We start from the raw sequence: 19,389 nt of genomic DNA on the forward strand, positions 1-19,389 counted from the left end.
AAAAGCTACTCTGTGCCAAATACAATCCCTGTTAAGCCACCTAAATTTTGCATGCACAGCCATTGCCCCAGGGCGATGGAGGTTCTGCAGCTGAGCACTCAGTAAGTTTATTGATGTAAAGTTTACCAAGGACTAGCTGACCACATCCTTTTCTCAGTATTCCATCCTGGCTGTGATTTTTGCTGTTCAGAGAAATGCGACACTTACTTCCTGAGTAGTGTTTTGGTCTCGGCAGAGTTCTGGCTCCCATCTTCTTCACAGTTTGAGATCTCCAGGTTTCCATATCTAAATGCAACAGGAAGATATAAATTTTAGGCAGTGGTTAAAAATAAAAGGGTGGGTGGAGGGGAGAGCCTTGATTAAGGAATCCGATATTAAGAGCTGATTAAAAACTTGCCTAGTCCCTAACTAGCAAATAACAGGAAGTTTAACACCATTGGAAGGCTTCTGCCACAGGACCAGCGAAGGAGCTGGAAGACAGTAAATAAGTGAACTGCAGCCTTTCCTCTTCCTCTTGTCTCCCATCAGCTGCTTCTTATCTCATGAGGGTTACTAAGCCAGGTAGATAGTTCAGTAGTTCCAAATGTGAATTCTTTTTTACGTGAATATTTTGTTTAAAAGACCTGATTACACAAACTCTCCATCAGGAATATGAAAACATCCATGCTTTCTAGAGCTCCTTTTATAGGACTGTATTATTCATTTATATATTATTTCCGACTTCCAAGAACTCCAGGGAAGTATCAATGCATAAAATAAGTGCTTAAAACAGCAGGCAAACTTCTAAAAGCTAATGTAGCAAATAAATTATATACGTAAGGATTGAAGAGCTTGGGACTAACTTTCCTAACCAATGCAGAATTTGAATTAACATTAGTATTTTTGCATGTTCATACTTTCACTACAGTTGATGTATCTTTACTCTTACATATGTATATATGTAATATATCTGGGGTGGGGAAGTTGTGGCTCTCCAAATGTTTTCAGACTCCAACTCCCATAAACCCCAGCCGTCAAGGACGATGGGAGTTGTTCATCAACATCAGGTTGTGTGTGGCTGCAGGTTCCCCATCCATGTTTTATATAGTTATGCATTTTGTATCAAGTAAGCAATGTGTGTGTGACAATGATTCAACTCTGAACATTTTTTATCCCTTTTCTGCAGCATCACTTTCTTCTGTTGTGAAGTGCATTGGGTATGAATCAGTGCTAAATTTGTATGCTGTTATCTGTGGAATTGCAGAACAAGCACGTGACCACTGCGTTGGACACAGTTAATGTCTGTTTAGTGTGATCCGGTGCCTCCGGCTGTGAGAAGACTGTGTGCTATGAACTTAAGGTATTGAGGCACTCTCTGCTGGCAGCAGGACCTGAGCTTTCCATGTCACACTGAGGAGATATAATAATAATAATAATAATAATAATAATAATAATAATAATAATAATAATAATTTATTATTTATACCCCGCCCATCTGGCCGGGTTCCCCCAGCCACTCTGGGCGGCTTCCAACCAAACAGAAATTCTAAAATACAGAAATCCATCAAACATTAAAATACAGAAATCCATTAAACATTAAAAGCTTCCCTAAACAGGGCTGCCTTGAGATGCCTTCTAAAGGTCTGGTAATTGTTGTTCTCTTTGACCTCTAGTGGGAGGGCATTCCACAGGGTGGGTGCCACTACCGAGAAGGCCCTCTGCCTGGTTCCCTGTAACTTGTAACTTGGCTGTATGAATGTATATGTATATGAATCAAAGAAAGCAGCATGCAATCAGATAATAACTTGTTCTCAAAACTACTACAGTGGTACCTCAACTTACGAACGACTCGACAACCCAATTTTCGACTTACGAATGGGGGTAATGGCCGCGTGCTTACGAATGTCTCGACATCCGGGGGGAAAAACTGCGGCAGTTTTAGATAGGGATTTTTCGACTTACGAATTTTTAGATAGGGTTGCTTTGACTTACGAATTTTTCCATTTCCAATGCATTCCTATGGGAAATCGCATTTCCAATGGCGTTTTTTGACTTACTAATTTTTCAATTTACGAAGGTGCCTTCGGAACGGATTAAATTTGTAAGTCGAGGCACCACTGTACATGGTAAAGAATCTTCCATACTGACAAACCAGAACATTTTCTTTATTAAGGGTTGCTTCAGACTGCAGGGATTAGCTCTGGTTCCCTGCCAAGAGTTCTTTGTCTAGTGCACAGTCAGTGGCATACCAAGGTTGCTATGTAATGTCATGAAGCACCCCTAAATTTGCAGAAGGATGTGTAAGAGAAAACTTGGGTTAGAATGAAATGAAATAGAATTATTTTAGGTTGAGAGCAAATGGAACACTACTTGAGAAGTAAAGCAACTATAGAAGCACAACTGCAATAAAGATTTTTTTTTCCAAGTTCAAATTAGGGTGATATCAGTTTCCAGTTTGCAACAGATTCTGGCTGTGCACAACTTTGACTGGCTCGCACCTGTGACATACGGTAATGAATCTACTTCTTCCTCCTTTCATCAGGCAATTTGGCCACTTTATTTTAAAGAGACTAATGCTAAAAACTAATGCATTTGACTGTGTTGACCACAGCAAACTATGGCAAGATCTTAAAGAAATGGGAGTGCCTGATCACCTCATCTGTCTCCTGAGAAATCTCTATATGGGACAAGAAGCTACAGTTAGAACTGGACATGGAATAACTGATTGGTTCAAAATTGGGAAAGGAGTACGGCAAGGCTGTATATTGTCTCCCTGCTTATTTAACTTATATGCAGAATTCATCATGCAAAAGGCTGGACTGGATGAATCCCAAGCCGGAATTAAGATTGCCGGAAGAAATATCAACAACCTCAGATATGCTGATGACATAACCTTGATGGCAGAAAGTGAGGAGGAATTAAAGAACCTTTTAATGAGGGTGAAAGAGGAGAGCACAAAATATGTTCTAAAGCTCATCAAAAAAACTAAGATCATGGCCACTGGTCCTGTCACCTCCTGGCAAATAGAAGGGGAAGAAATGGAGGCAGTGAGAGATTTTACTTTCTTGCATTCCATGATCACTGCAGATCAGCCCTGAGTGTTCACTGGAAGGACAGATCCTGAAGCTGAGGCTCCAATACTTTGGCCACCTCATGAGAAGAGAAGACTCCCTGGAAAAGACCCTGATGTTGGGAAAGATTGAGGGCACAAGGAGAAGCCCACCTGAAGTACCAGGAGGACAGGTAAGGCGGATGACCAAATCATCATTTGAAGCTGCATCAACTGCATTGCAAGGATAGCAACTCCTGCTTTTATGCCACATTTGTGTATAATAGAAAGAGAAATGCTAACAAGTTGCTCCCTGAAGCATGTTCTACCAATTAAAGTCTCATGACTGAGGCAATTTTGATTTTCAGATTAGGAACTGTATCAAGAGGAACAAAGCAGGACTTCAGTACAAAATTCTGTAGTGTGTGCAGGTGTGCCTCTATAACTCAATGTGGGATAGCAAAAATTTAAGTATGTCTGACATGGTTAAAATTACTTAGAATGGATTCTTTTACAAGACTAACCAGAACTAAACCTCCTTGGGGGCTTGCTTCCTCATAAGTGAGTAGACGATTGGAGTTTTAGATATTCAAATTTAACAAGTGCTTAAGCAGGTAAATGGATTCTGGGGCAAGCTTCATATCCAGCCTTCTTTCCCTCTTTTCCTCTCCATCCACCAAGAGCCAATAGAAAAACAGAAACACTGCTTGCACATTTCCCTGTTATGAAAAGCATAGGTAGCTGTGCTGACTCATTCAAAAAACAAATTCCACAATAGGGAAATTCCATTAGTTCTCCATTACTCTATTATCTGGCAGAAATTTCATCTTTTCAGCATTCGGTGTCCTCCGACCATGTGGTGGGATGGATTATATTTTGAAAAAAATATGAACAAATTCCTATGCCCCACAAGTAACCCAGAGATGCATTTTTAATAAAAGCACACATTCTACTCATGTAGAGTGTTTCTACCCATGTAGAAACACACTGATTCCCGAACCATCCGCGGGCTGGATTGAGAAGGCAATTGGGTCACATCCGGCCCACGGGCCTGAGGTTGCCTACCCCTGTTCACAGCCAACATCCATCTGCCTCTGATGGAGACATACTTCTTGTTATGACACAATCAGAGGAAACCCAGCTGACCAGGGTCCTACTCTTGACACTCCCCCTGATGCCGTATGGCTCTTCCTGGCCATATATATGGGGGTGTCTCAAAAGCATGAAACATGAAGTGCAAGTAGATAAATAGGCGGGAAGGTAAACGGCATTTCCGTGCACTGCTCTGGTTCGCCAGAAGTGGCTTAGTCATGCTGGCCACATGACCCGGAAGCTGTCTGCGGACAAACACCGGCTCCCTCAGCCTATAGAGCGAGATGAGCACTGCAACCCCAGAGACGTCCGTGGCTGGACCTAACGCTCAGGGGTCCCTTTACCTTTACTGAGGAGGAGGAGACCTTCACATGCTACCTCTATGCATGGAGACTTCCCTAAATCTTGGAACACCTGTAGAGTTCAATAGGATTCACTCACAGGTAAATGTGTATGCGGCCTTTTCTTTCAAACTGATACCATAACTATTCTGCTTAATTCTCACAATCTGCCTATACCATCTGATCCCTGCAATGCTCTGAAGGATGGTCTTTCCTAACAGTCAACCTGATTTCTCCTCAATTTTAAACTTCTGAAAGTCCCTTGCTTCCTCCTCCTCCTCTTCCTTTTAACCCCATGCTTTCCCTCTTCTTACTGCTCTACACTGATTGGATTTCCCAATAGGGTTTAATAAACTTCTTTGAATTTAGAAATGCCTGCAAGCTCTGGCTCATTATCTTTTTGCTCTCTTTATACTTCCCTCTCTAAAGGTACTTAACTTCTTGTCAAACCCAAAATCTCTTCTAGTTTCTGACCTTCCTCCCTTGTTTTAACCTTATCTCTGGAATGCCTTGCTTCCTGAGATTAGAACTTGTCCCCATCAGTTTTTGGTTTTTAGCCTGAATTTGAAGAAACGTGTTATATTTGGCTTTTACCCATTAGTTAATTTTTCTTCATTTCATTTCCTATGGTGACTCTCACCATTTATTTATTTTTACTCTTTTTTGCCTGTCTGCCCATAAAGCCTGTGGGAAGGGCCTCTTTTCTGATTGCATTTATATGGCAGAGTGCTTTGGAAGGAATGTGATTCTTACGGTTGGCCATTTATCACAGTTTGATTAACATGACTTAGGGCCCCAAGGAGCCCCATTAAATGGAATGATCCACCCTCTTCTCCTGCCTTGTGCTGTTCTGTTCCATGGGTTCTCCTGACCCCCACCAGCCAATTTCAGGGGTGTGGGGAGAGGATGCAGAGGGGGGGGAGAGGGGTGGAAGCCCCACTGCAACAGTTGGGAGTCCTTGTGCAGGCTTCTGCTTGTGGGACTCACTAACTGAACCTGCTCACAGTCTCTTCTCTGTCAAGAGTCTTGCAGAGAAACTTTGTAAAACAGATGTTTTGTTTTGGTATCACTGAACCACTTAATACGAGACTGTTTGAATATTACTGGTTTCTACTTTTGTGCATCATTCTTAGAAGAAAAAGATGCATATAAATATAAAAAGTGGGACTTCTTTTTCTTTAAAACCCATTATGGTAGCATTTAACCCCAGAGCTATTAAGGACATTTTATGGAGCTGGTTCAAATTATGACTGAAGAGAATATAAATTAAAGGATTTTATACTTCATATGGTTCAGGGATATTTGTTAAGTGCTATAAAATAACTTACTGTGCAAACCTATATACATTTATGCAGAAGAAAGTCCCACTGAGCTCAATAAAACTTATTCCCAAGTAAGTGTGTTTAAGATTCCAGAGAGATTTCATTTTAAATTCACAGAAGGAATTATTATTTAAAGGGACACAGATTTTATCATTACATCTAGAAACAGAAGTGGGGTGATTATTGTTTATTAGTGGGATCATAGAATCAAAGAATTGTGGAGTTGGGGGGGGGGGACCATGAGGGTCATCCCTTCCAAAGCAGGAAGATTTGTGTGGTAGAGTCTCCTTCTTTGGAGGTCTTTAAGCAGAGGCTTGACAGGGATATGTCAAGAATGCTTTGATGGTGTTTCCTGCTTGGCAGGGGGTTGGACTGGATGGCCCTTGTGGTCTCTTCCAACTCTATGATTCTATGATTTCACCCAATGTGGGGCTCCAATCCACAACCCTGAGATTAAGAGTCTCTTGCTTTACCGGAAGTCTAAGGGATGGCTGTGAAGATTAAGAAATATTCTAATATTAACAACAACCAACAAACTCACCCAGCCTCTCGCTATAGAAGATTAAATATATTTTTAACAGAGCCATTACTGACTTTGTAGAATGATTCAATTCTATTTAAAATGTTAATTTAATAATTATGATTTGGTATGTGTTGAGACATTATTTTGCTTTTTCACTATTTCATTTTTTAAAAATAGTTTTTTCTGGGTTTGTAGCATACTGTTATTCTGCTTTAAAAATGGAGGAAACAAAACAAAACAGCAGGTCCTAGAAAGAGCTCCCCAAACCCATGGACAGAGGTGACCCTCCCCATAAACCCATCGCCAAAGGCAAGTTGGTGATCCTCCTCAACTGGGGTCATGAATTAATCTTTAGTTCTGCTAACAGAAGCCATGTTTTTGCAACCCCACCTGAAACATACAACCTCCCTGCATTTTGTTAATTATAAAGAAAACCCCAACAACACGTTACAACTTTGAATTTGGACCCAAAGCTATCAAACCCACAGTTGTTGGATGGTTGCTTAGGTTCCCATCCAGTCACTGTAAAAGTACTTCTCTTTTCAGGGCCGTCTTAAGCCCATCCAGCGCCCTGGCGCTAAGGTCCCTCCAGCGCCCCCCTCCAGAGCCTCTCCAAGGGCCCGGGAGTGCCAAGTGGACTGCGGCAGCAGCGGGAGGCCACCTCTGAGGACTCCATGCTGTGCCTCCTTCTCGTTTCCCCAGCGCTGGGTTTCGTTCAGTCAAGCTTCACCACCAGTGCGCGCACCGCGGGACCAGCAAGAGCTGCTTGGGCGCTGTGCGCACACTGGTGGCAAAGCTCGACTGAGCGGAACCCAGCGCTGGGGAAACGAGAAGGAGGCGCAGCGCGGAATCCTCGGAGAAGGAGAGAGACACGGCACAGCCTCTCAACTAGTGGAGCGCAGTCCTGGCCAGATCGCCGGAACCCTACGCTCACTTGGCGCCCTTCCAGCACCCTCCAGCACCCTCCAGCGCCCGGTGCCATAGTTCTCCGTGCCACTAGCCTCTATGGATAGGATGGGCCTGTCTCTTTTCATCTTTCCGCCGACAGTCAAACCCCTGTTTGAAGGGAGTGCACATACTATATATAGCCTTGTGTTTTATGAAAGTGCTCGATTGACAGTCTGCAAACTGATGTTCTTTGTTAAACTAAAAAGTAGGAACAACAATGAACAGCTGCACTACAAGCTTCCCTCAGCCACCCCCAATTCTGTGCCTCAGCCAGTCAACCACGACTAAAGCAGACCTCCCCACAGGAAGCTCAGCCTTGCTCAGGAGAACAGCATACAAATTGCCTTGCCTTGCAATGTAAGATGTCCCTCAAAAGAAAATTGAAAGCCATGGCTTGCAATGAAAACTCATCCTTAACAGTGGCCCCTTGTATAGAATCGGTAAGGGATTGGTTCCTGGAGTTTTGTTTTTAAAATCTTGTTCACTTTCAGCTCTGGATTTACAGCACAAACCACAGGAAATCACATGGATTTTGTGAAGCTGGCAAAGCAGGCTGTACGAAGAGGCAAGTTTAGTTGTCCTCTTTGATTGTGTGACCGAAGTGTGCCTGCCTGCAAAGGACAACATGAATAGGAGCATACAGCTGGCCTTCAGAGCAGCTCCCTGAAAATTAAAGAACAGGAGACAGAAACTCTAACTGCACTTCGAAATTATATTGGTTTCACACCACTTTAAGTGTTGTAACGGCACCCAAGGAATCCTGAGGATTTCCATTTGGTGAGTTGCTAAACACACACACAAACACACATCTTGGTTTCTTGGAAAGGGGAAACTGTGTGACTATTCCCAGTAGCTTTATTTCTCTGCTTAAGCATGTTTTACTTTTCTTTCTGTAAAAGACAAATGACAGATGTACGCTATCTATTTTCCATCTTGTCACCAGTGCCACCATTGCCATCAGACTAGCAGGCAATAAGTCCAAGGCCCCCAAATATTTGTCAGTGGCTGGCAAGCAGCACTGTGCTAGAAAGCATTGCTCCTACTACCTGAAGCAGCTGCTTTGTCATTTTATTTTAACTGTAAAACTTCCCACAGTGCAAAGAGAAGTGGCAGAAAGCTCAGCCGCTCAAATGCCACCTCTGGGGCAGCAGAGCAAATGAGGGCACCAGATAAGGCTCTGCAGCTGTAGGGATAGCATCTGAGTGGCTGAGTTCACTGCGCTCTCTTTGCACAAGGGCAAGTTCAAAACTAAGTCAAGTGATAGGCTTGGATTCAGCAAACTCCCTTGTCATCCAGTTGACTAAGTCTCCAAGTGAGGTGGAGGGAATGAGAGGGCTAGCCACAAAGCAAGGACTTGCATGAGAGAGGAAGGCAGGTAGACTACGCATGTGTGCATGAACACATCAATGCTGGGGTGAAGGCGACGCTGGCAGGGTTAAGTGGGAGCAGTGCCAAAGTTGGGAGGGACCTTTTGGATGAGCTGCTTCCAGGAGGCCCCTCAAGCCTAGCAGCACATCAGACTGCATGAGTGATTCCTCCAAAGCAGCTACCTGCACTCCAGAAGTGATAGGGAGGCGGGAAAATGTAGCTATTTGAGGACGAAGTCAGGCATAAATACACCACACTAACACTCTGTCCCAGAAGCAAATTCATTTTTCCATTTTCCCTTGCTAGTACGAGGGCTAAAAGCCTGTACTTTCTTTTCAGAATAAAAAATGAAGTGACATGAAGACACAAAGTAGTCCCAGTGCTGGATTTCCGGTCTGCCACCATTGCTGACTGGTGAGAGAATCCCGAGCTCCGGGATTCCCTAGCATTGCGAGGGAGGGGGGAGCCGTGAGAGCGATGCGGACTCCCCAAAAGAGCCCCAGATCAAGTGTTCTGGGGACGTGGGGACTCAGCTGCACTGTTTTCGGTCTCCTCCGCCCCCTGGTAGCCCTAATAAGGGCGCTGAGAGCGAGCGGAGTGGAGACGGGGTGCTTGAGTTAAACTGCTACCCCCGCAACGCGAAGCTCCGTGCCAGCAGCCTGGAGCGGTGGATTCTTCTAAATTAGCTGGATTTGAGAAAGTAAAGAAAAAGACTTTGAAATAATTTGTAATTGGATATGGGAGGAGATTTAAAGAGGAAGTTGATCTTCCCCATTGAGTGAATCGAGACGCAGTTAATTTGCCCGAAGCCAGAAAGACTGACAGGAAGCATTCAATTAGCAAAAATTGGAGCTTAAACCTTCCCCCTAAGGCAGGGTAAAGGGGAGAAGGATTGAACCTAGCAAAATCCCTGTAAATATCTTTATTCTGGACTGGGGAAAGTCCCCCCCTGAAAGCTGGAGTCGGGTCCCTGGAGGGATCAGCGAGCCGCCATTATGACATCATAATAGAAAGGAATTTGCTTGCCTCTTTGAGGCTGGAAACTGTCAGCAGTGAAGAGAGCACAAAATACAAGGCTGTGTATATGAAGTTGGACAATGCTCTCTTCATAAATGGACACAAGATTTTTAAGATATGAAGAAGAATTAAAAATGAGAGTTAGTAACCAGATCGGACATAACTTTTGTTTCTGAATTTTGGAAATAAGAACTATGCCATTTCCTGTCTAGTAATCTCTGCTTTCCCAGGAAATTTGAGACAAGCAGGATGTCAGTAGACACAACATCAGGCACCCCCAAACTTCGGCCCTCCAGATGTTTTGGCCTACAACTCCCATCTTCCCCGACCACTGGTCCTGTTAGCTAGGGATCATGGGAGTTGTAGGCCAAAACATCTGGAGGGCTGCAGTTTGGGGATGCCTGCACAACATCATCTGACTTGGACTTTCAAAAGCAACTTCTGGAACTTATTGAAGATTTAAGATGTGAGGTGTATCAGAACACAATACAGATTGCAAAAATGAAAAAAATGACTCAGAACTGGGTGGAAAATGAAGAAGGATTATTCCCAACTGAGAATTTAGACAAGAAAGACTTACAACCACCAGTCCTGGACAACGTAGAATTAAAAGAAGGAAGGCGAAGGGAACATTGTTCCCCCAGTGAGGGGGGGGGCAAGATTCATGTTTGATTCCAAGAGCTTTTAAAGAAGAACCAGTATGGAATAATGCCCTCCCAGTGAGAGAGGGAGGGCGGAATCCATACTGGGGCCAAAGTTTAAGGGAAAGAAAAATTGTGAAAGGGCTAAAAAGTGGGAAAGCAGTTGGATGGTGTTTTGAAACATTTAAAGAACTGGGGAGGCAGCATGTTACTAGATGTTACTTTTTGATTGCTTTAGATCAGGCATCCTCCAAACTGTGGCCTTCCAGATGTTTCGGCCTAGAACTCCCACGATCCCTAGCTAACAAGATGATGGGAATTGTAGTCTAAAACATATGGAGGGCCGAAGTTTGGGGATGCCTGCTTTAGATGGTCTGAAACTGGAATGACCTATGGAACTCGCTGAATCATCTGGGAAACCCTGAATCCAGGGGAAGGGGGGTTGATTTAGTTTTAAGTGATTAAATGTTATTATGTTAGAAAAAAATAATATTTGAATTCATGGAACGTTTTGGGTAATAAATTTTAGGCTAAGGGGAGAAATAAAAGATAGAGCTTGGAAAAATAATTTTTGATTTGGATTAATTGATTAATTATTGGTGGAGGATAGTGGACATTTTTAGAATAGAATAGTTGAGAGATAATGATAAAATGTGTTAGAATGATTTAAGATACAAAATGAAAATTGCTTGAGATTTTAAAATGAATCCAGTGTGTGGGGAATTGAGGAAGTCAACAATGTTAAGTAAAAAAGTAAGAACTGTTATGTTTTTCTTTTTCATGTTTTTGTTTGTTTGTTTTTTGTGATTTTTTGGTGGATATTGGAAAATGAATAAAAATTATTTGAAAAACAACAACAAAGTAGTCCCAGTGATAACTGTTGAACTGAAATGGTAGGTGGTAGTAGACCCTTACTTTAAAATACATCTTAAAAGTCACTCAAGTTAGCAATAATTCAAAAATCAAACTTCATCTGTTATGGTTAATCCTTGTGACAGTTTGTATGGCATGAGTTAAAACTATTTTTGACTGAAAATAGCCTTTCAATCTTACCGGTCAAGGAGAAGTTCCAGAACCTCTTTTGTAGATGCAAAGCCCCTGTATGTGGACAGAAATATACTGATGTAGGTGAAGTCATTGTCCCCAAAGGCCGTTAGAAGGTTCTCCACAAGCTTCTCCAGAGTGCCAGCTTTTATTGTCCTGATCTTGCACGTCTCATATTGGCTGACTGTATGCCCTGGGGGCAGTTGGTCCCCTTCAACCTATGCAAAATATAAGAAACAAGGGGAAATTAATCAAGCACCCCTACCAAGAGGAGAGCAATCATAGTGAAACAGAATATACTTTTTAATAGGAGATGCCCAGGAATGGTCTGGAGGTACATTAAATTGAATAGGTCTGGTACTTCAAGATGCTGGATGGGAGATCATCTGGGAACCATACAAAAGCTACTCTGAGCCCATAAGAGTAAATAAATAGAAAACCAGTAGGGTTGGGGGACGCTATTAAACTCCAGAAGATCTGGTAACCTGGCTCCAAGTTTTATGGAGACCTAAGACAAAATGCCCTCAGGTCTCCCTCTTTGATGACAGTCCATCTCCTCCTCTCACCACTGGCTGTTTTCTTGCTCTCCCTCTCAGCCCCCTATGTGCCACTGTCTGATGTTCAATTTTACCTGTTGCTCTCACTTGCTTGGAGAGGGCAGGTGAACAGCCAGCAATATCCAAAAGGGGAAGCAGTAGTACAACGGGGGCTCTGGGAGTTGGCAGTAGGCAGCTTGCTGGAATGCAGGTCTCATCAAATGCCTGACACTGGTGACCCTTGAAGTCAGCCCAGATTTAACCATTCAGTATAATGTCCTGTTCTATGACCTGTATACCATGAGCATTTTGATAAAAAAAATTTTTGGGGGGGGAATAGGCTATTGTCAGAGACAATAGCTAGCAGCTAGCAGAGGCTGAGCGCCCTGAGAGCCAAGGAAACGAGATAAGCTTGGAGTATGAAACTGGGGAAGGGCAGCCGAGCTGCAGTAGAACCCTAAGCTCTGAGTACAAAGAGCAGGAAGGGGGGAGTCCAAGGGGGTAAAACACAAACTGCCAGTTCAAGTTCCGGCTCAGAAGCAGGGGCACCGGAAATAGCCTGTCCAAAAACACGTAGGCTCGCGAGAACATGTGAGAGGCGGGGAAAAGAAAGAAAATGAAAGTGGGGACTTCGTTGCTGGGGGAGGAAGAGGCAGAGCTCAGACTTGGCAACAGCAAACTTGGGAGAAGACACTGAGCTCCACAGTGATTTATGTGTTTAAGCAATAAATCTGAGATAATTACTGCCGGAGTTGTCTCGCTTCTATGGGAGAGACCCAAGCCATTACAGCTACAGTATACGCTATCAAAACACAGGATAGCTACTGAAAATAGCAACCCCATGCCTGATGTCTCTTGTCCGCTGAAATATGTAGTCGTGAAATGTATGCTATGACATCATCATTCCATGTTTCCCATGTTGCAGTGAAGTGGCGCAGGAGTGGGAAACCTGTGGGCCTCCAGATGTTGCTGGAATACAAGTCCCATCATCTCTGACCATTGGCCATGCTGGCTGAGGCAGATGGGAGTTGGAGTCCAACAACCATTAGAAGGCCACCAGTTCCTACCCCTGATGTTGGACACTCATGACACTGTAATGTCACATCACATAGTTCACATTATGGAGAAACTAGACATGGGTTGCTTTTCTTGGCAATGGTCTAGTGTTTTTAGCAACCTCGTAGTTGATGGGTTTAGTTCCGCCTAAAGACAACACATTTTTTTTATCTTCACAACAGGAGGATTGGAAGAAAGCTCCTCCCACATATCCTCCAAAAATGGAACTAAACTTAGGAAGGAAAGAAGCAAAAATTGGCTGCACTGATTAAAATGAAGCCAAAATCAACACAAACAACAAAAGCTTGATATAACATGTGTCTAAAACAGAGAAGTCTTGAAAACATCCAACTGTAAAGCTAAGGAAGTATGAACCTGGACAGTTTTTGGATGGGAGACCACCCAAAAAACTGAGATACAGTACCAATGTAAGAAGCCAAGCATTTTTATTAAGACATTTTGGAATTTTGAAGTATGATGTTCAAGTCAAGATGTCCCATCTGTAGAATAACTATTAATTAAACTCCTTGGTTCACACATCTCACAAGGAACAGATGCCATATCTTGCAATTCCTGTCCTATTTTTATTGCTAAGCTATTTGCTTTCATGAAAACTCATTCTTTTAACTTATTGAAGTTTTTCAAACTGTGTTAGTCTATTCAGATCCTCATCCAAAAGTTGCTGAAAGAGAACATCATGTGTTTTAGTAGCTTTTGGAACTGGCCTGTGCAAAGCTGACTATAACAGAGAAAATAAACCAGATGCACAAAGGCCCACCAACAATTGTATATGTGCAAGGGAATGATGTTATTCTGCGGGAATCTAGAACTACTAAGTAGCCTCGTGGGTAAGAATCTGCTCTCGGGAACCAGCCATGGAAGCTTTTAAAAAGTTGCTTTCCCCATTTTATTGGCTAACACAGGGATCTAAATGCATGTGGATTAGTAGGGAAAAAATAGTACTTTTTTGGTAAGGCTGTAGAAGCCAGTCTGCTAAACAAAAGCACCTGCCAAAAGGCACCCAAAATATTGCAGGAGAACAGAGGTAACAGAGTTTTCTGAAAATATCAAGGTCCAGCTTCTCTGCACACTTTTTTTAAAAAAATCCCTTCTGTCTCCCTTTATCTCAGTGAGAAGGGTTTATATTTTTATTTTTGCAAGTTGTGTTAAAACTACCTTATACAGTGGTACCTCTACTTACGAATTTAATGCGTTCCGAACACACATTTGTAAGTCGAAAAAATTTGTAAGTCGAATCCCATAGGAATGCATTGGGAGAAAAAATTCGTAAGTCGAAGCAACCCTATCTAAAAATTCATAAGTAGAAAAAATCCTATCTAAACCGCATCCAAGATGGCGGACGGAGCTCCATTTGTAAGTAGAAAAATTCATAAGTAGAGTTATTTGTAAGTAGAGGTACCACTGTATATGATTCTTGCATATCATATGTGTCAGGGGGACTCCTTAGGGGACCCTCCCCCAGTCATCCTGACAAGCACTTCGCCCAGTGACGGCACAAGCAGCGAGTCAGGAGGAGGGAATGAGGAATGGAGCGGGGTGGAGAGAGGGCTCTCAGACGCATCAGAGCCAAGGCCAGAGAGGGAAGGGCAACAGTAGCGAGGTGCTGGAGCCTCTGCAATGCTCCAGCCAGAGGACGGGAGAAGGAACGCAGCCCTTTCCGGAACCCGAATTGAGGCGCGCGCCCACACGCAGGGCTAGGGGGAGGTGCTTTGGGGTGCCCAGGCTTTTATGCTGGCTGAAGAGCCGGAAGCAGCCCTTGCCGGGTTCTGAATCGCATGCACATTTCAGGTTTCCTAAAGCCAGCAGCATATAAACAGATACATACAACAATGCATATGACTGTATAAAATACATTATTAACATTAATAAAATTTTACGGCAAAAATATACTACCACATGGGCCTTGACTCTGTTGCAAGCCTTCTACATATTTTTGTGCATAATTTTACATATAATTATCTGGGTTGTTTTTTTTTAAAGGTACTGCATAAAAGGCTTGAATAAAAGGGGGCACTTGATACAAGAGGCAGTGTGATGCAAGCAAATCAGAGCTGGCTCCTGATTAGATAGGCAGCCTCTTTGCTGAATCTGATGCATAGGAAAAAGTTTTCTTACTCCAGCAGGCATTTTAAGGTAGTATTTGGTTTCATGACTTTTTAGGCCGGGGGACCTAAAAAGGCCAGGAGCCTAAAAAGACTGCATAGAAACACTAATGATGAAGTGGTATGCAAATGCATTAAATAAATAAACAAAGTCCCATTGGTTTAGAAGTGCCAAATTTGGTGTATATGTCTGTTAAAAGTTGATGCCTCCTCCAGTCCAGAACAGGGTTGGGGCATGGATGATCTGGCCTAGTCACTTGAAGAAATGTCACTGCAGCATCAGAGGTCAGTGGTATCACAGCTGCAGGCTTCTATCCTCCTCCTCCTCCGTGTGTGTGTGCATGCATGTGTGTATGTGTTACAGAGACTCCAACTGTGCAAGTATGCAAGAGAGATTGTGTTTGTACGATTGTAGCAGAGGGAAAGACTTGAAGTGGGCCTACAGGCCAATACATAGAGAAGCAGACCTGACAAAGTTATCATGTGGGCAGACATTTATATCAGCAGCTAAGCATGTGGCAGGGACTCGGTGCAACTCAATTTCCCAGCAGTGTGGTTTCCACAGAGATAATGAACAAAACAGCCCTCTATGTGGGAGTGGGGAACTGAAAACAGAAAAGGGGGAGGGGGGAGGGGGGAGGGATGGATAGCTCCTCAGATAGTATGGGGGTGATATATGCAACTTTTTGCAGGTCTTCACTTGCTATCCTATTGAGTTACAACAGAGTTGATTATGCCAAATGTACTATTTAGAAAAGGAGTCATATATCCATCTCTCTTATTGGTAAAAAGTTTACACAAAAGGAAACATTATCAGGCAACATCTTTTAGCAATGAGGTCTACAAGATACTAGGAGTCTGGTCTCCCAAGAGGAGCTTCATCACTTACATTTAGACTACAAAAAACATCAATGAATATGCTATAGAAAGGATAAACCAACTGAGGATGGCTCAATGACCTCATTGTTGTTTATTCTTCTCCCATTCTTGTTACAAGTTCAAGATGGAATGGGAGGTGGCTGGGCACTTCTCATAGCTGTGGAATACAGATACTGCACAGAACTTTCTCCGTCAATAGAGTGCATATGTGTGCATATAAAAAATAATACACATTTATCAGCAACCAGCACCAGCATGTTAGAAATCATTTAAAGGAACTTCTGAGGTATAAGTGCAGGGTCTGGGTTAGTTTGTATGGGGAGAGGCAGTCCTTAAATGGATATGACCTCCCCTGACCTTTATAGATATAATATGGAAAATTTCCCGTCAATATAGAAAAACTCTTTGAAAATAAGTCAATATAGTGTGTGTTTTTGTAGGCAGACAGCTGGCCAGAAAGCAAAACCCAAAACCTCATCTTTCTTTTCAGAGATCTTGATCATGTCAGAAAAGAGACTGTCTCTGATTGAATCCAGATTGAGCTATTTCCTGTTAGCGTGCTAACTCAGCCCGCAGTGTTTTATTCCATAAATCAGTATTATTGAATGGTTGCCTGCCAAGTCTCTTTAAAGACTGGAAGGCAGAATTGCTGGGAGAATTCAAACAAAATTATACCTCAGAAGTTCCTTTAAATGATTTATAACATGCTGGTGTTGGTTGCTGATAAATGTTTATTGTTTTTTATATGCACACCACCTCTCCCCATACAAACTAACCCAGACCCTGCACTTCCCATCCAAGGCCCTTCTAAAGTTTCCCATCTGTGGAATGCTCTCTGAATTCAGAGCTCAGCTGGGAGGTGGGAAAACAGCTTCAGAAAGATTTGTGGGGAAGAATTAGCAAGTTGTTCCCTTCCCACCCACTGATTCTCCCTTGCAAATGCCCCCAGCCTCTGCATTCACATTATTTTGGCAACCATGGGTTTAGGAGCCCATATTTGCAGAGAATGTGCCATTTGGCCTTTACTTCTTCCTATCAAACGAACCTGATGTTATGCTATTTATTCAAATGTACTTGAGCAAATAACTTCCAGGTAGATCATAACACGCTCTTTAAAAGACACCTGAAAGTACCGAGAAACAAACAAATAAATTAAATCTCATAAACAGAGGCAGACAATTGTAACTGAGAAGCTAGAAGGTCCTAGTCACCCCAGTGCACTCAGAAGGACTGTGCTATTTTAAAAACTGAATCATAGAATCACAGAATCCTAGAGTTGGAAGAGACCACAAGGGCCATCCAGTCCAACCCCCTGCCAAGCAGGAAACACCATCAAAGCATTCTTGACATATGGCTGTCAAGCCTCTGCTTAAAGACCTCCAAAGAAGGAGACTCCACCCCACTCCTTGGTAGCAAATTTCCTTCCTTCCTTCTCTCTCTCTTCCCTCCCTCCCCCTCCTTTCTCCCCCTCTCTCCCCCCTCTCTTTCTTTCTCTCTCACCCCTTCCTTCCCTCATTCCTTCCCTCTCTCTTCCTCTCTCTCTTTCTCTCTCCCTCACCCCTTCCTTTCCTCCTTCCTTCCCCCTCTCTTTTTCACCCCTTCCTTCCTTGTCTCTCTTTCTCTCTCACACACACATCCCTTCCATCCTTTCTTCCCTCCCTCCCTCTTCCAACTTGAATAAAATATGGGGGGGCAGGTAAGCCCCACCTCGTATTAGCCTCCCCACGCCTCCGCCATGTTCAGCAAGAAGTGGGGGGCAACGGAGGGATGCTGTTCGTTCTTCTCCACCAACCCCCACTGCCTCCTTCGCTTCCACTCCAGCGCCCCCCTCCCAACCTTTTAGAGGAGGAAAACCAGGGGAAAAATTTCCCTTGTTTTCCTCCTCAAAAAACTAGGTGCGTGTTATGGTCCGAAAAATACGGTACATTTCCTGTGTTCATGAGGTTCTTAGTGACTAGTATGCCCGCGCTTGACAAAAGTGGCCACTGTCATCTAATCTACTTTGACCCTTGTTCTGATTTTCCACAGTCATAACAAATCCAGGGAAGGCTTCCAAGGTCTGGCTCTTCCCAAGACAAGAACAAAAGTAGTTTTATGGGTTTATTTATATCCTAAGAAACTTGGGTTCTCCACTGGTAGGAAACTTCTTTCCTTTTGATTTGCCTTTGTGTTACAATATACTTAAACTACACCTACAAGGCTTTATTAATGCTTTTCTATTTGTGACTAAAGGAATTTAATGGCTACTGTAATTTACATCTGCAGAGTTGAAAGAAGCCCAATATAGGCTGGGACAAATAATGTACAGGGAGGGCATTTTCTTACCCTTCATTTTATGTTATAGCCACTTAAGCTTTCTTTAAAGCCAACATAGGAGAGTCCAAGAGTCACCACCATTCAATTTTCTTTTATAAACCGAAGGAATATAAAAGTGTGTAAAGAATAGTTACAAGTAGGTTGCCATGTTGGTCTGACATAGTCGAAACAAAATTTTAAAAATCCTTCCAGTAGCACCTTAGAGACCAACTAAGTTTGTCATTGGTACAGTGGTACCTCGACTTACAAATAACTCGACATATGAATTATTCGACTTACAAATGAAAAAAATTGGCGCGCGCTTACGAATTCTTCGACTTACGAACGGAACGGTTTTAGATGCGGTTTACTCAACTTACAAAACCATAAATGTATGTTGTTGGAAGCAGCCTAACTAAAATCAGGCTTGTTGGGCCAAGCACCTTTTGAATATAATAGTGACAGCAATATGAGTTGTTAAAAGTTCAGTCCCCTCTGCTGAGGAAAAGTTGCAATATTTTCCCTCTATCCCTCAAAGATTCAGCTGTTAAGCTTATCAGCTACCATGAAGTCCACCGAAATAGAGAAAACAATGCCTGAAAGAAAGAAAGAAAGAAAGAAAGAAAGAAAGAAAGAAAGAAAGAAAGCTGGACAACTTAAGATGGACTTTAAAAGAAGCTGCCCATATTAATTCCATTGCATAACAAGAGCACAAAACTCATATTATATAAATCTCTGTAGCTTTGGTCAGCCAGATTGCAAAAATGGCTCTGTTTGAGATTATAAAGCTTATTTTAACAGTACAAAGCATTGTAAGGCACAGGCTGAAAAATTAAAAGGCAAGTGGGGGAGATATTTTCTCAGTAAACATCTACTCTATCCAAAATAAACAACCTAAGAGACAGATAAGAGATTTCCTCTGAATTTAGAAGATGAGGAAGTGGGGGTAGCCAGAACTGATTTTGCACCAAGCATTACATGTTCATTCCATAGCTGCCAAGTTATCCCTTTTTTACAGGGATTTTCCCTTATGCTGAATAGGCTTCCTCGCGAGAAAAGCGAAAACTTGGCAGCTATGGTTCATTCAACTAAAATATTTCTCATTTCTATTGACATAAATCTGACCATTTAAATATATTTACTTAACTGAGAAAAATGCAGAGTAAATACATTCCT

At 42.7% G+C, this 19,389-nt stretch overlaps 1 protein-coding gene across 4 annotated transcripts in view; it reads right to left on the reverse strand.

Moving 5' to 3' along the window:
* RGL1 (ral guanine nucleotide dissociation stimulator like 1) overlaps positions 1-19,389 on the reverse strand; it is a 122,275-nt gene that overhangs the window by 58,506 nt on the left and 44,380 nt on the right. For all 4 annotated transcript variants that reach the window (XM_035121461.2, XM_035121463.2, XM_035121462.2 and 1 more), the window contains exons 3-4: positions 11,334-11,542; positions 208-285 (exon numbers count right to left, since the gene is read on the reverse strand). In XM_035121461.2, the coding sequence (XP_034977352.1) occupies positions 208-285; positions 11,334-11,542 (287 nt within the window). The remainder of the gene's footprint in view (positions 1-207; positions 286-11,333; positions 11,543-19,389) is intronic.

Source organism: Zootoca vivipara, chromosome 7, assembly GCF_963506605.1.
Source record: "Zootoca vivipara chromosome 7, rZooViv1.1, whole genome shotgun sequence".
Lineage (NCBI taxonomy): Eukaryota > Metazoa > Chordata > Lepidosauria > Squamata > Lacertidae > Zootoca > Zootoca vivipara.